The sequence below is a fragment of the Quercus robur genome, chromosome 2 (assembly GCF_932294415.1).
Source record: "Quercus robur chromosome 2, dhQueRobu3.1, whole genome shotgun sequence".
In the NCBI taxonomy this organism is placed as follows: Eukaryota; Viridiplantae; Streptophyta; class Magnoliopsida; order Fagales; family Fagaceae; genus Quercus; species Quercus robur.
In genome coordinates this window covers 15,777,960-15,795,019 of record NC_065535.1, presented here as the reverse complement: position 1 = coordinate 15,795,019, position 17,060 = coordinate 15,777,960, and the positions used below count along the sequence as shown (strand labels likewise).

General features: G+C 35.3%; 2 protein-coding genes and 1 non-coding gene across 5 annotated transcripts; 1 reads left to right on the top strand and 2 right to left on the bottom strand.

Annotated features, from left to right (window-relative positions):
• Positions 1-929: 929 nt before the first annotated feature.
• LOC126712600 (G-box-binding factor 3-like) lies at positions 930-6,680 on the top strand. 3 transcript variants are annotated; one of them, XM_050411988.1, is made up of 13 exons: positions 930-1,097; positions 1,742-1,859; positions 2,061-2,123; positions 2,260-2,355; positions 2,488-2,568; positions 3,046-3,087; positions 3,305-3,462; positions 3,641-3,689; positions 3,831-3,879; positions 5,249-5,427; positions 5,611-5,688; positions 5,811-5,936; positions 6,057-6,680. In XM_050411988.1, the coding sequence occupies exons 2-13, from the start codon at positions 1,797-1,799 to the stop codon at positions 6,312-6,314; spliced, it is 1,242 nt and encodes a 413-aa protein (XP_050267945.1). In that variant the 5' UTR covers positions 930-1,097; positions 1,742-1,796; the 3' UTR covers positions 6,315-6,680. The 3 variants fall into 3 exon arrangements, with proteins under 3 accessions (XP_050267945.1, XP_050267943.1, XP_050267944.1); XM_050411986.1 differs by having other exon boundaries at positions 3,302-3,462; XM_050411987.1 differs by having other exon boundaries at positions 933-1,097; positions 1,737-1,859; positions 3,302-3,462.
• A 1,682-nt stretch (positions 6,681-8,362) lies between these two features.
• TRNAM-CAU (transfer RNA methionine (anticodon CAU)) lies at positions 8,363-8,434 on the bottom strand. Its single transcript has one exon. It is a non-coding gene; the product is annotated as a tRNA-Met (tRNA).
• Positions 8,435-11,593: 3,159 nt separating this feature from the next.
• Positions 11,594-15,390, bottom strand: LOC126712599 (uncharacterized). Its single transcript, XM_050411985.1, has 9 exons — positions 15,194-15,390; positions 15,065-15,091; positions 14,888-14,967; positions 14,394-14,466; positions 13,927-13,984; positions 13,227-13,278; positions 12,799-12,823; positions 12,596-12,687; positions 11,594-11,998 (listed from the first exon to the last, which is right to left on the bottom strand). Exons 1-9 carry the CDS (start codon positions 15,290-15,292, stop codon positions 11,947-11,949), a joined length of 558 nt encoding a protein of 185 aa, XP_050267942.1. The 5' UTR covers positions 15,293-15,390; the 3' UTR covers positions 11,594-11,946.
• Positions 15,391-17,060: the final 1,670 nt, after the last annotated feature.

The window sequence follows — 17,060 nt, the reverse complement described above, 5'->3', positions numbered from 1 at the left end:
ATGATTCTCAATAGGTGACTGTAGGTAGTATAATTAAGTGGGTGTGATTCTCTAGCGCACGAAGAATATGACGGATGCATCCAATAATGAAGTAGCACGTGGACAGTTCCCACGTGGAGATTCGACACGTGGGCCATTTTTAAGATCTCAAGAAAGACTTTGGGACATGATACGAAATACATATATCTATATATATATAATACATGAGCTGGCTACGCAACCGAATTTTTTTTTAAAATAACAATAAATATTAAACTATTTAGTTAATTGTCATATTTCAAAACAATTTTGAAAAATAACATCTCGAGTATCTAAAACTCGAGTTCCAGATGGAACTCGAGTTTTCAAGTCTCGATTTGGAGAAAAAAAATTGCGCTGAAAATCGAGTTTTAGAGACTCGATTCTCATAAATTGCAAAAAACGCCGCTATAGGTCTATAAAACGTCACTATAGGGCTTAAAAACGCCACTATAGGACTCCTTAAACCTGTACTTATAAAAAAAAATTTTTGCAGGAAAACGTCGCTATAGGGTTTTAAAACGTCACTGTAAGTCTTAAAAACGCCACTATAGGTTAAATTTTTTTTGCATAAAACTCGAGTTTTAAAGACTCGAGATCTAAAGCGAGTCTTTAAGACTCGAGTTCTAATATGGATCTCGAGTTTCAAAAACTCGAGATGTTAGTTTTCTAAATTGTTTGAAAACGTGCCTAACTAACTAATTTGAATGGTTGAAGGAAGCTGATTTGCACAATACCTCCTACGCAACCATGTTGTTTGTTTCTGAGTCCACCTACGTGGGACACGTCAGTCTCCGGACCACACGTCCACACCGACATAGCTAAAGCTGGTGGGGACCACCCCCCAAAGTACTACGTGTATCGTGTATGTGGTGACGTGGCCGTTGCCTCTTCTTTCTCCTCCTCCTTCTTCTTCTTCTTCCTCAACGCCATTTCTTTCTGTGACTCTTTTTTTGTCTCCGTTTTTAGAGAGAGAAATGCAGTGAGAAACTAAGGGTCAATACAAAAAGCTTTCCTTGTGTTCACGTCTTTGCCATTGAAGATAGTAGGACGCAACCTCTTATATTTTAGAGTTTAAGGTATATATGTTTGCTTACTTTTTTTTTTTTTTTTTTTTTTTAAGTTTGATTCGTTCAATTTTGAAGTTGCAGAATGAGAAAATTGAGAATTTTATTCTGAATTATTTTAATTTAAGGCTTTGTTTGGTTGCTGAGAAAATGGACCAAATTGTAGTAGGAAAGACTAAAGAGCCTATTAGAAATGGAAACAAAAATATGAACTTTTTTGTGGTTTGGTTTCTACAGTGTGTATGTGAGAGAAAACCTGAAACTCCTGGCAACTTGAAAATATATATATTGAAATATCTGTTTGTAGTTTAGTTGAGGATTTTCGTAGGAACTCAATTTTCCTTTAGTTGGTTTCAGACTTTCAGTTTCGGTCTTTCATGGGTTCAATCCCTCTGGGTCCACCTCACCTCCCATTTAAATTTTCACGTGTTGGGTCCCACTCTATTGTATTAGTATATTGCAGTTCTAATTTTCAATGACAATATTATTGTGTTAAATTGTTAATGGAACATAATTCTGTTGTATCTCGCAAGGCTTGATAGAATTGGTTTTGATCTATCTAAAATTGTGAGACCTAATGTTGTTTAGAATGTTCATTGGGTGCTTTGGAGATTTTTCCTCTGTATCCTAGATTGACATGATTACCATTAGTGCAGAAACGCAAAGGATTTTGTTACATAATTCAAATCAAGAGTTTTTAAGTGCTTATCCATGGCAAACAATGAAGAGGGGAAGCCTTCTAAGTCTGAAAAATCACCTTCACCTGCACAACTGGTAAGCTGAGAAGTGTCAACATTTATGTTGTCGAAACTGGGATATATATATATATATATAAGTAGATGTATCTCAATCTTCTTGATATTGGAAAGAAAATCAGGCTAGATGTATATGTAGATATATCTAATCTTTATATTCTTTTACATCTAACTTTTGAAAGATTGCACATGAGTAATTATCAATCCTTTGTACTACCAGGATCAGACTAATCAGGCCAGTCAGACCAATATTCAAGCCTATCCTGATTGGGCAGCCATGCAGGTTATCTACTTTATGCCTGCACTGAATCTTCTGTATTGCAGAAAAAAACTGTTATATATTAAATAGAAGGTTTGCTTTATAATTTGTTTCAAGAAATGTTAAAGTGTACTTCAAACTAATCCATACATATATACAGGCATATTATGGTCCCAGAGTCGCTATTCCACCATATTACAATTCCCCCATGGCTTCAGGTCATCCTCCTCACCCATATATGTGGGGCCCAACACAGGTATAGACCAGTATCAAGGCAGTAGAAGTTTCTATATGATTTGCAATAATTGTTTTACTGGCTTTGTGCATTGAGGAACAAAGTTATAAAACATCATCCTAGGATGGTTTGTTAATTTATTAATTCTTACAGCCAATGATGCCACCTTATGGGGCGCCTTATGCGGCAATCTACCCACATGGAGGGGTTTATGCACATCCTGGAGTTCCTCTTGTAAGTATACATTCTTTTTTTTTTTTGCTTAGATTCTGTTTATTCATAATTATTATGGAGTCTTTCTACATTTGCATCTCGAGGGAGTCTCTACATTTGCATTTTGAAGGATGACTAGTTATTTTTTTCCGTGTCCAAGACTTGATCTTTGTAAACCGTTATAGCTGTCTTTGATGGCTTGCAACCTGAAACTTGTATTTGGATTTAAGGCCTAGTTCGGTAGCTTTATGCCCCAAGTTATCTTAGTATGATCAAAATATTTACTTATATTTGGCTGACATCCTATTGGTGCTGACTGCCCTGTCTAGGTAGCTTGAATTAAGCACAGTTCCCTTTTCTTTATGGTAGTTGTAGTTCTCAATCAAATAGTTCTAAATGCCCCTTCCCCTCTCTTCCTGTCTGATAGAATTTGAAAATAGAAAAAATACATGATAATAATTTTCTTATGTACTTCTGTTTTGTTTTTTTGTAAACTAGGGGTCACATGCACTTGGTCAAGGGGTTCCATTGTCACCTGCCGTAAGTGAAGCTTTGCTGCTATGATTTCTTTTGAATTTTTGCAATTCTTTTGTTTTCACTGTTGATGAAGCAATATGCCAATATAGACTTCTTTAGCCCCCCACCCCCAAAAAAACAAAAAAGCAGAGTTAGAAATATATCAGTGAGGATAGACAAAAAATTGTCTGTGTTAGGTGCCCCTTAATAATTTGGGTTTAATTATGGTGCAATGAAGCAGGCTGTAACTCCTTTGAGCATTGAAACACCCACGAAGTTGGGAAATACAGATCAAGGTTTTATGAAGAAGTTGAAAGAGTTTGATGGGCTAGCAATGTCAATAGGCAATGGTAGTGCTGAGAGCACTGAGGGTGGGGCTGAACATAGGATGTCACAGAGGTTTGCTGATCCTTTTTCTAATTCCTCCAATTCTCTAACCTCTTGTCTTCTTTAAATCTGGTACTCTTTGCTAGGCTAGAACACTCCACCTATTCCCATGTAAATACGTCCGCTTGTATGAATTCTTCCTAGTAGACCTCTTGTTAGGCTAACTTAGTTTCTTTGGCCATGTGAACAGTGTGGAGACTGAAGATTCCAATGATGGAAGTGACGGGAATACTGCTAAGGTGAGGACTACATGCTTGGCTTATAGGCATTTTCTTGCAATACCTTTGCACTTAGTTTTTGTTGATTTGACTCTTATATATACGTACATATTATGGACAAAATTGTTAATTTGATTGTAATCTCCCCCATCTTATGTTCAGGGAAATCAATCCCGAAGGAAAAGAAGCCGTGAGGGAACACCAACCACTGGTATGACTCTGTTCTTCACCAAGTATTAAATCTTGATGAACAATAGAGTTGGCCTGGTATTCAATAGTGTAGGATCACCTCTCACTGTATACATGGCATGGCCCAATGTATCTTATTTTTTAGTCACTTTGCCCCCTTTCTTTTTCAAGCATTAGAAGAATCTCTCAATCCCAAAAATCCAGCACCCACAAGACCATCCCACTAGGAAGGAGAAGTACCATTAAGCTAAAAGGCCATTGGTGGCTAGTGTATCAATTAATGGGATGACTGGATTTACTGTGTTGGAATTGCATTGTGCCTTCTTGGTTGTGTTGAGAACCTGCTCCTCTTAATGACATCTGGTAGGTAAGTATGCAGTGACATGTTGGATTTGATTCTGGCATGCAAAAGAAGTTGGCAGTGACAGAGGGCTAGGGAGGGACTGAGACTTGGGGTGTTTATTAAGGGGAAGGCCACTGGATGTTGGTGGTGATTTTAGGAAAAATTATCAAGGGAACCAATTACAAAGATGTCAGTTAGTTGTGGAATTATGGAGTACAATCTTGCTAGTAGTATTAGCTAACCAGTCTATTTCCTTTTGGTTACTGTGATTATTACATAATCCCTTTCAATGTTCAAAAGACTAGGCCTGACCGGTGACACCACTCATTCATATAAGGGGTTCTCACACCAGAATGGTTTAGAATGATGACATATGATCATTTTGAGATATTCTTCTTTACATTTTCTTATGCTTTCATGTTGTATTTAGGCTCTAGTTTCTTTCATATCTGAATGCTGATACTAATCACATGGGGTGCTTATTGACTTAATTGGGGAAGAGCACTGAACGTTGGTGGTGATTAGGGAACATATTATCAAGGGAACCAATTAAAGACGTATCAGTTCTGCAGTTAGTTTTGGCTAATTAGTTTGTTTCCTTCTGGTTATCATGTAATAATCCCTTTTCAACATCATAAGATTAATAGGCCTGAGTGATCACTCCTGTATGAGGTTCTCATGTCACTCCTGAGTGATCACTCCTGTATGTAACTCTCATTTTGATAAGTTCCTCTTTGCAATATCTTACGGTGTTGTCTTTAGGCTGTATTTTCTTTCATATCTGATTGGTCTCTCTAAATGGTAGATGCCTAAATTGCTCATGCTTCAAACATAGAAGAAATGGCTTTTAAACTATTTCAAGACGTTTTTTCCACTTAATACTACTCCATGAAAATATCAATGAAATAGAGATGTTCCAACTTCCAAGTGATCCATTGTAATGAAACATATTGCTTGCAGAAAAATTGCCTGTGGTAAAGAAGAAACTGAGATATTGAGTTGAATTCTTGTTTTAATTTTTCTGTTTACTCAATCTGTATTTGGACAGTCATTGGTGGCAAGACAGAGACACATGCCAGTACAGTTTCTGCCAAGGAGGTAAATGCCACTACCGATAAGGTATTGGGTGCATTTGAGCTCAGGAACACTCATAACGTGAACACCATGACAACACCTACTAGTGTCCCTCAATCTTGTACAGTACTGCCTTCTGAAGGGTGGACACAGGTATAATCTGCAAATTAAGCTCTTTAGTTCTTCAGATTCCTTCCATCCCATATTCGTCCAGTATATGCTTTATTTTGTCAAAAGTTTGAATTATTTTTCTGTTCAAAGTCTACTGATTCATTGTCTAAAGCCTTCTCTGACCAAGTAGTACATTCTGGTGATGGTTTGTTTTATATTGCTCAGAATGAAAGGGAGCTGAAACGAGAGCGGAGGAAACAGTCTAATCGAGAATCTGCTAGGAGGTCAAGGCTGAGGAAGCAGGTATAGGAATCTGTGTATTTTAGTACTTAGAAATTCTTGACTCTTGTGTTGTTGGTCTGAACGACCAATTTGCATTCATCAAGGTCTGGCTAATGATCATTGATTTGCAATCCTCCACACAGGCTGAAACTGAAGAACTTGCACATAAAGTTGAATCAATGATTGTTGAGAATGAGGCAATAAAGTCTGAAATAAATGGATTGACTGGTAACTCGGAGAAACTAAGGCTAGAGAATGCTACATTAATGGTACATCCATATGCCATCTCTATAATTCCTTCTTGCATGGGGAATCAATTAGTTTTTTGCTTCTTTTGAGCCTGTTACTCTTGCTTCAACTTATAAATTGGATTTTATATAATTATACAGGAGAAACTGAAAAATTCACAACTAGGACTACAACAGAGAGAGGAGATAATTTTGAACAGTATTGATGACAAAAGAACCCTACCCGTTAGTACAGAAAACCTGCTGTCGAGAGTTAATAATTTGGGTTCGGGTTCAATTGGTAAGAGCATTGAGGAAAAGAGTGGCATGTATGAAAAGAACTCAAGTTCTGGTGCCAAGCTGCATCAACTCTTAGATGCAAGTCCCAGGGCTGATGCTGTGGCTGCTGGCTGTTCATGATCATCATGGAAACAGCAATACCGCAGTTTTTTTAGTTATGTGGTTTTGGCAATATTAAAAGCCCAGAATTACTGCTAACAATAAGCGGAAGAATGAATCAAACAACTGAATAGGATTGGTATCCCTGAAAATGCAGACTCTAATTTTTACTTGTTTATAAGTTAGCTTATTCATGTTTGAACTAATGTAACTTTATTAGTATTCAGAGTGCATGGACAACCACAGAAAAGTAATGTACATTGAGGAGATTTAGTTAGGGTTCGCCTGTGCTGTGACGCGTGTCTGCTTGTGAAATTTTATGAACTGGTGATTTGGTCCTTTTGTGGTACGTGAATGAGAAGAATTGGGTGTCTTTAACCTTCTTAATTCCCCACAGGTTGGGCCTAAAACGCACTGAATAATGATTGCAAATTTTTAACGGAAGTTCAAATTCAAGTTTTTTTTTTTTTTTTTCCACAATTTTTTGTCTCTACTCTGACTTGGTAGACTATGAGTGATTGTCTCACTTACAAATGAATCCATTATTTTTTCTTTACCACTCACACTTTGACATGGTTGTGACAAAGAAGTTGTGTAGCGGTACTAGATTTTTTTCTTTGTTCCCCCTCAAAGACAACCCAAGATCAAAATGCCACTGGTACTTACGTACCACAATAAAAAAACACCACCTATGAATAAATCAAATCACAACCACCTGTAAATAATAAATTAATAATTCATCAATCAAACAAACCACCCACAGAAAACACAATGTATTACAAAGTCCAAATTAAATGCATAACAGGATTTTAGTAATGTGTGCCCTTAGGACACACATTAATTTCCATTTTTGAAAAACAATTTCTCTAGAATTGAAAAAGTAATGACAGTTTTTTCAATTCCCGAGAAAATGTTTCAAAAAATAGAAAACTTAATGTGTGTCCTTAACCGAACCCTGCATAAAATATAGCAGGTAGCATTGAGCTCAATTTTTTCATTTTTAGAGAAATTGCTTTCCAGATTCAAACTTAGGACATGTTGTTTGCGGGAGGCTACTTGTCATCTAAAGGCTTGACTTCTACCACTCGGTCTTATTTTCAAATTTTAGATAGCTTAAATCAAGCTTTATTTTATTTAGGTAGTTAAAATAAAAAATTCAACAATGGTAGGATTTAATTAAATAAGTGACAAGTGGCAAGTTTTTATTTGTGGTCCTATGGAGTATAAAATGGAGCAAGAAAATTGAGACATAAGATTTGAACTTGTCACTAAGACTCTTGTAAGCTATGACTTTGAATCTTCTATTTAATTACTAAAAGTTTTTCTAGGCATAAATCATAATCATAATCAAAGTTTTATGATAAGTGGACCAACTAGGTTGTGATCATAAATCATAATCATGGGTTTATGTTCATCGGTTCACGTGAATGAACATATACTAGTAAATGGCTTATTTTTATGTTGTTTGTTCTACCATTTTCTTTTCCTGTTATACACTGGTCTGAAATCCATGTGAGAAGTAAACAAAATCAATGGTAGAATTCGGCTAGTACAAATAGATAGATGCTTTGTGTTGATACAGCAGCAACTCAATCTTCATGAGCGGTCTCTGAGTAATAATACAAAATCTCAATTAGCACAATGGCGATATGTGGTTCTTTTGTTCTTTGTAACCTTTGTTAATGTAATATAATACTCCTAGCTTAAGTTGTAGAAAGAGTGCAATACTACTCGATTGATGAATGGCTGCCCAACAAAGGTGGGTACCAATTGTTCCATTTATAGTCTTGCTATCTTAATTCATTTTTCTCTTTTGTACCTCCAATCAAAACCATAATTGTGAAGGATTAAATTCAATTTACCACCAAAAAAAAGAAAAAAAAAAAGATTAAATTCTTGGTTCAATCCTCCAATTTTGTGCAAAAATAGGCTCAAATTTCAAGAGCATGACGGCCTTTAGTTTATGTGGTTCTTTTGTTCTTGTTCAGCCCAAATCTAGCCCAAAGCCCAAAGACCCAAAACCTTGGTTTGGCACACACAAAAAAATATTCATTCGGAAGCCACTCTTTTATCAGAGCCAGGTTTCGATCCTGGGACCTGTGGGTTATGGGCCCACCACGCTTCCGCTGCGCCACTCTGATTGTTGGTTATACAGTGGAAAATATAATATTTATTTAATATCAAATGGGGCTTGGCCTGCTTGGAGATTCTCTCTTTGAAGAATTATGATGTCTTCTAAGCTAGCATTGTTGGATTCAAACCGTACAAAAGAGATTTCAGATTTGGGATGTGGCAGTGACTCCATTGCATGGCTTTACTAGCCATGTTAAAACAATTGTTTTCAAATTTAGACCTTTTATAGTTATTCAGATAACTCAATTATAGAATTCTTAAAAACTATGCATGTTTGGTTTGATGAGTTTTGAGTTATATAACTCAATTTTCATTACCCAAAACTCAAAAAATGTGGGCCCCACTAAAATGTAAGTTGTTTGGTTTAGTTTTTGAGTTGTGTTTCTATAACTCAAAACCCAAAATTTTGAGTTAGAATAATGGAAACTAAGTTTAGCATTTACAATGTTTCCAAAATTTTGAGTTATGAGTGTGTGGGCTCCATCAATTTGAGTTAAAGAGTGAGACATGCAGCTGAGATTTGGAACCAAACAAAAAGTAGAGAGAGTTTTGAGTTATAGTAAAGATAGAAATATGAGATATGGGATATGAGTTTGAGTGATGAGAAATAAGTGATAAGTTTTGAGTTAGGAGCAAAAGAAACACCTTTAAAATAGGGGGGGGGGGTTCAATTTTGTTATATCATCAATAATTTAAATAAATATAAAAAATAGTGATAATTAGCACCCTTTTTTTTTAGAAACAAGAAAAGCATATGCTAGTATCATGGTTTTAAAAATTGAATCGGACTGGCCAGTTCAACTAAGAACCAAACCCTAAACCAGTCAAATAAAAACAGCCAAAATCTGTGGTTCAACTAGGAAAAATCAAGAACTAGACATTTTTTTGGTTCTTTGACCATTCTGGTTTTTAAAACCATGGTAAGGATAGCTATAACCATATTAATTCAAATATCATAATGTTTATCTTCTCTTTTTTCCCCCCTTACAATCACATAAGTACTTTTTTTTTTTTTGTTGCTTAAACACATAAATACTATATTAAATGGTCCTATCTACATCACAAGCCTCTTAAATGTTGTGAGGAATGAAGGAGATGGATATTGTTCCCAAAGCTATACAACTAGATGCCTAAGAGGCAATAAGAGTCTTGTACCTCAATAACAGCTTGGTATTTCCAATGAAAATATCTAGAGTTCAATTCTCCTTTTCCTAAAAATGTATATTTTTTTAGAAGTACATTGCATAGACTCAATGATAGCAAGTGAATCAGTCTCCAATACAAGATGAAAGAGCCTAAAGTTTGAAAGCACAACCAACCTTGTTGCTTGAGCCTCAACCCAAATGAGGTCACCTCACTCTAAAATATTAATCCAAATTGCAATAATCTCAGCCCTATGGTTTCTACAAACAACTAATTTACAAACATGACTGTCTCAAATCGTTTGCGTCAAAGTTACATATATATGACATAATTGGAGGTAGGGGGGAGACCAAGGTGCTGAGACTTTTTACACCATGTTTGGAACAAGGGAAAGACAAGGGAAGGGAAGGGAGGTTTTTCCTCTATTTGTAGGAGAGATGAGAAAAAGAACAAAAGTGGAGGAAAATAAATCAATCCGGCTTAATTTGGGGGAAAATGGAGAGAAAACTCCACTAAAAAAAGTGTAGCCACAAATATTGACTTAAAAATTTTTAATGGCTCCAAACTTACTTTTTTGCCCAAATTTTCATTTCTCTCTCTAATAAACATATTTTTCTCTTTTCTTTTCTCCTTTTCTCCTCAGTCCTTATTTCCAAACATGTACGAAAGACTTTTCCCTTTCTTTTTCTTTTCATTTCCCTCACTTTTTTCTTTTCTTTTCTTTTCCCTTTCTCCAGCTGCAGCTGAACACAATGTAATACAACTATAGAAGGGTTGATATTGTCCCAAGCTGTTTTGTGTGTAGCAATATGTTGCTTATCTATCCTAATGCTTATTTACCCTCATCAAAGATTCCATCACTCCCATTTAGACGTGGATTTCATATCTCAAAAAAGAATGGGGGCAACGAAACGATTAGGAATGGTAAGCTCACAAAAAATGAAAAAGGAAGAATAAAAATCAAGACAAAAGCATAAACAAATGCCACATATAATGAATATAATAGTCAATTTTTTTTTTTTTTTTTTAGAGAGTTTCAACTTATGGCGTCCGCTCCTGATGATAGCTCTTTATCATCAGACCAAGACACCAATCAGTTTTTGGTGTAGGCGGGGATTGAACCCCAGATCTCTTATACAACCATCAGAGACTTTACCAGTCGAGCTAACTGGAACCCACATAGTCAATTAATTATGACACAAACTAAATAAATACATAAAGAAAGTCCAAAGTGAAAAATAATTATAAGTTAAATAGGGTATATTTAAGTGGCCTCAATTGTGTTTTATTTTATATATTTAATTGGATGTGGGTTAACATTGGTTTGGTGATTGAGATACCCCAACTTCTTTGTCAAAAACGATTAGCAATTATGTTTGCCAGTACCTATATTAAAGTACAAGAAATTCTATTAAAGTGTTTTGTCTAAATTAGTGTCAGGGATTTTATCAGGAGAGAATCTTAATATATCGTCATTAGTGTTCTTACACTACTTTCTCAAAGAAGAAATTTTCGAGTTGTGCAATCTCAACCCTTATATTGTCACATTCAATCTTTGCTCCCTAAAAACAACATAATCATGGTATTCTCTCTAGGGTTGTAAAAATCAATTAAGCTGTTTGAACATCTTGACTGAGCTCAACTTGGGAAAAATATTTGTGAAGCTGTCAAATGACCATTTTGATGTTAATAAGAAGTTAAGGTATATAAATATTAATATTGATGAACTTTATACGCCCATCAATATCTTAAATAAAGTTTATAAGATATTAATTATTTGTAATCTATTAATAATCTAAATAGTCTATTTAGTCGTAAAAATCATGTATTATTATTATTATGACAAAAAATATAGTAAAAACATGTATAATTTTTAACAATACAAAAGTTGGTGAATCTAATTTTAAAAGTCATAAAAAAAAAAAATTCGGTAGGTCTAATTAACTTTAATAGTATAATTTCAATTGTAATTTAGTTATTAATTATTAGCATGGAAATGAGTAAAAATTATAACACTAAATAGGTTACCCATCAGGGGTGAATGCCCCTAGATTATATAGCAACTAATTCTGATGGGTTGGGTCCATTAGTCATAGGCCTTACTGACTTATTGACCCAAAAATAAAGTCTCTCACACACAGTGACACAAGCTATTGTATGTTCTTCAAAGTTCAAACATGATTTTTTTTTTTGGGGGGGGAGGGGGGGGATAGATAATAAGGTAAGTTCGACTTGTATGAAGTGAAACACATTGGTTCATCCTGCCAGCAGAACAATTGGAAGCAAAATTTGGGGGGTTACAAGCATAACTTAATAATTTGACTAATGATACCTATCTAAAGTTTTAGACTGCCGGAACTTTTATTTTGCGAGTGAATCAGAGCTCTCCATCTAATTCATGATCATTGTCATCCACCTGCTGGGAACCACTGCAATAAACATGAAATTCAATCATTTATGTCTCTCTGGAAGTCTCGCTGCCACACATTTGATTTCTAATAATAGGTTTGGCAGTTATAAAGAACAATAGAATGGGTAAAACATCAAAAGTTGGAATGAATGGAAAATTCTCTAATGTGCGTGGAAGTTTATAAGAGAAGAAATGGAAAAAATAGAAATATATAATTATTATACCCTTCACTTTTTAGTTTTTATTTTTCTTTTCTTGGAATAGGGATATAATCAATATTTCAGCTCCATTCCATTAATGGAATGTGTATTTTCACCTAAGCATTCCCTTCCTTCCTACTAAAGTCACCATTTCATTCCTTCCTACTAAATTCCTAAAAATGAGAATGGATTGAACGTTCCCTAAAAAATCCATCTTGTTCCATTTTCCCCCCTCCCAAACAAGTTATAGTTGGTAATAGGAACAAACTACAGGTGGCTTTGGAATACGGCTCAAAGCTCTTGCAACTTCTTTTATTGGTTGCTTTTCTCTCCACCCAAACCCCCCCCCCCCCCCCCCCCCCTCCCCCAAAAAAAAAAAAAGTAGGTTAAATTACAGGTTTGAGGTTTAAAACTACCTTGTCTGACTGCAGTGCTTGCTTAAATCTTGACAAAGAACCTTGCTTACATCTCCTACTTTAACAGATCCTTTCTTTATCAATTCTGCCAACTGCAAGAGTAATTGGCATCATCAGTAAAACTGAAATATCCATACGCAGAGCATAAACAAAAATGACTTTGAATTAAGGTTGAAATTGATAAGCAGAACATCTAAACTTACATCATCTTCTGTTTCCTCAATTAACCTGTCCCATTTTAAACACAAATGATCAGACTCAGTGAATCAACATACTAAAAGTTAATAGTTCATTTGGAATAAGTTATTTTCATTAGTAATTTACTTTCTTTTTTTTTTCTTTTTCTTTTTTTTAAGCTGAGCAAAAGTACAGTTGTGCATTAAAAACAAAAAACAAAAAATGAAGCTTTAAAAAGCTATAAATAACCCCCCCACTCCCCACACCAAAAAATAGGCTAAACTTTACAGAAGAAGGTGTATAATGCCCTCATTTGTAATGGGAGCAAAAAGGCAACAGGCATTTTTTGATAGGCAAAAGTGAGATACAAATAACAAAAAGGCAACAGGCATAGAAGTTCAAGATTGAATTCTGGCCGCAAGGGGAGGTATACCAGAACTGTTTGATATCTCACCTTCCACAATAAGATGATATAGCTTTTGAATATGCTCGAGCTTCTTGTTTATCTACCACAAAAGAAAACAAACAATTCTTAAAAGGCATCACAGTTTTTCAAAACGCAAATAAATTTTGGACACTACAAAAAGGCAGATTTTCTGGAGTGTTTGTAAGTGCTCTTCCAGTAAAAAATACAAAAATAAAAGCATCACAGAAAAATTCCATATTCTCCCTTCTCCAACTTAATTATTTTCTAAGACCTTTGCATTGTAAAAAGGATTAATAAAATATCAAGTCATTTAAGCACATCAAGATTCAAATGTCAATATGTCAAGTGAAGATGTTAGCATTAATTAACATTTTGTCATCTTGTATAATTGAGGTCATAAAGTTTGTCTTAGATTGAAGAGTAATAATCATCACAAATTTCTCAAGAAGACAGAATAATGTCAGAATCTAAAAGGTCTCGTGTCCCCCATTTTGCTACATGAACTATAAAGACAATAAGCTATGTTCTATTTTTACTAAAGGAGAACAGGACAAGACAATTAGCCTACTCTTTATAAACTAGCTGGCAAATAACTTATTTAATTCAAATATCAATCTTGATTAAAAGAAAATCACCATGACAACCTAAGCACAAACTATGGCTAGCATTATTTGCAAGAGCGAAATTTGAGCTTAGCTAATCCAAGTCATTGTAAAATAATACTTACTTGTAGTAAGGTTATTCCAATCATCCACTCTGACCCACTCTTGCGTGGTTGAATCTATCTGCAAAATGAAGAGATGAAATTGAATAACCCACCGCAGCATATCTAAACATGTCATAATGCCACAAGATATTGACTGGCCATAGAATGGCTGCCACAGAAGTTGAACATTGTGATGCAGCCATCACATCACAATGCCAATGCATTTGACAAAAGTCCTAATACAGGGTTGGTCCCCAAACGATAGCTCATGACTGATAGGGACAAAAATCAATCATTTTAAGGTTTTTAGGGACTAAAAGCGATCACTTTAAGTTTGTTAGGGACTAAAAGCAACCACTTTAAATTTCAAGGACTAAAATTGCTCATGAGCTAAAAGTTTAGGGACCAACAGCACAGTATTATTTAAGCCCCCCAAAAAACATGGAGACAGTGACACAACAAAGAGAACAAATCAAAGTAGAAACTACCTGCTCAAGAGTGTAATCTTGCATCTTGTCGCAAAGCCCATCAAGAAGTTCAACTACTCTGAGCTCACTGACTCTATTGGAAAGAATTGCACAACCATGAAATCAGCCACTCGTAAACCAAACTACAAAACAACAATCACTTTCGAAAATGATCATATACGCCGGAGACCGTATGTACAGCACTTACACTTACACTTAATAGCCATAGATAAATCACCCATTACATCAGAATATATATTAAAACCTCTGAAAACCCCCCAAATGATTAGCTTGAACATCTTAATCTAGATCTAATAGTACATTGCTTTCCATTACCCCCCCAATTCTGATATAACGTACATTATAATCTAACTCACACTAAAACCCTAAAAAGGTATAATTTCTTGTTTTTTGAGTTATACGAAATCCAAATGACTAAATATGAATATACCCTATAACCTATATGATACTAACAATTCAACCAACAAAAAGAGAGGAGATAATTGAGGCCATACCTGTAATCAATTACCTTTCCTTTACGTTGACCTTTAGAGTCAAGTCGGTGTCTCATATCTAAATGATTCCTTGGTTTTTCCTGTCAAATTTAACATTTTAAGCTTAGCAGAGATGATTATAATTAATAATCCCCAATTTTTTGTTTAATTAATTTAAAAAAAAAAAATCATTCTTACATTGGAAAGGCCATACTCTAGCTCCTCCTGTAAAATAATTTAGCTATTAAATCAGATCGCAAAAAGAGAGGGAGAGAGATCAAATTGGTGTATTGGAAAAAAGGGACGGTGAAGAAGAAGAAAGAATACCGCGACGGCATTGCAGGCTGCGCATTTGTCATCGATGCAGTAAGCAACGGAGATAACGGCGAAAATCGTCAGAACCAGCCACGCCGCCGACCTTCCCATCTTCCGATCTCGCCTCTCTCTCTCTCTCTCTCTCTCTCTCTCTCTCTCTCTCAAGTCTCAAGTCAAAACTCAGAACAACTCCGTCAGTATTGGCAACCATTTTTTCTCACTTGCCTGTATTTTTCTCTTTTTTTCCTGTACTGGGCCTTGGACTCGACGCCGGCCCATTTCCAAATTAAAACCCCACAACTTTCTTTTTTTTTTTTTCTTTTTTTTTTCTTTTGTTTTTGGAATTTGGATCCGACACTGTGCAATTACCCCCTAATTAATATGAGAGAGGATTTTAAAAAGTGAAAAAGGTAAAAGGTAAAAAGTAAAAACATACAAAGTTGAATTTTTTTTTTATCCAACGGCTAGATTAAAATCGAAAATTTGAATTTCAATCTCAACTATTTAAAAAACTATTGTGAAATGCAATATCTAATGACTTTTTTTTTTTTTGGGTGTAATATCTATACGATTATTACGCTATGAGCTGAGACTGTTGTTGTAGAGGTTATAAAGTGGATGGTGAGTTTATTAGTATGCAGTATAACATAAATTCAAAAGTTATAAAATTGTTATCCTCAATGTGAACTCTCTCTTAGTTCAATACTTCAACATTATTTATGTAATGAGCTCACAACTCCACTATGAGTATATATACTTATTGCATTGTAAACATAAAATTTTCCAATTGAAAAGAAATATGGTTTACAAATATAAATTTGTATTAATGAATAATGAGTATAATCTCTATTTCAATTCTTTTACAAAAGAATACCATCTAATTCTATCTTCTTTAAACTTGACTCGAGCAAAAGATCTTCTTAACTTTAGTTGAAAGATGGATTGAACGGTTGTTGAGGTCTAAAAAGTCACAGTACCCAGGCCCAAAGAAATAAGCGCAGGGAGGCACGGAAAAGAGAAGAAATGGTAAGTCCAAGAGGCTTGAAGCCCAAAAAACATCAAGAAGAAAAAGGGCAAGCCCAGAAACTTATGAGAAAAGAAGAAAAAAGAAAAAGAAAAGAAGCCCATGTTAGAGGATTGAAGAAGAAAGCTAAGCTGGGATCCTCAGAGACTGCTAAAAGGTTCGGGATCCCCCAGGCGTGTAAATACAGTCAAGAAAAGATTAAGACAGTTCAAAAGAAAAAGACAAAAAGGAACACAAAAAACAGAGGAGAAGGGCATGTCCCTCTCAAGTGTCAAGTGACCCAGCAAGAAAAAGAAGAGAAAAACTCAGCGACTTCTCATAGCGCAAGTGGGTAGCACCTCGGGGAGCCAGAATGAAGAAGTATAAAAAAGGGAGTAGCAGCGAAAGACTTTCAAACTGGCATAGTGGAATTCCGCCTATTTGAGAAAAAAAATAAAGAAGAAGGACGGCCAAAAGCTGGACCGTGAAGAACGTGACCTCAGCATACTCTGAAATAGGTAGTCAGCCATGAACTTTCAAAGAAACAAAACTAAAAGGAAGGAAAGAATGAAGAACAGGGAAACTGAACCTTCTGGGCGATAGGCATAACACATACTCCGGTACCCAGGGGGCAAAACAGGGGAATCAATAGTTCCCCTAGGACTCCAGAATAACACTATAAAAAGGGGGGAAGGATTGCGAAGTGGGGAGAGGAATTTTCGGAGGAGATAATCATTGAGAAAGTTCTGCTGAGAAGAAAACTTAGAGAAAAACTAGTAAAATTACTTCCTGGTATCCTAAAAAAAGCCACTATAGCACATACTCAGATTAAAAAAGAATCAAACTTTGCAAGTCTTAGAGGTTTGAATAACCATC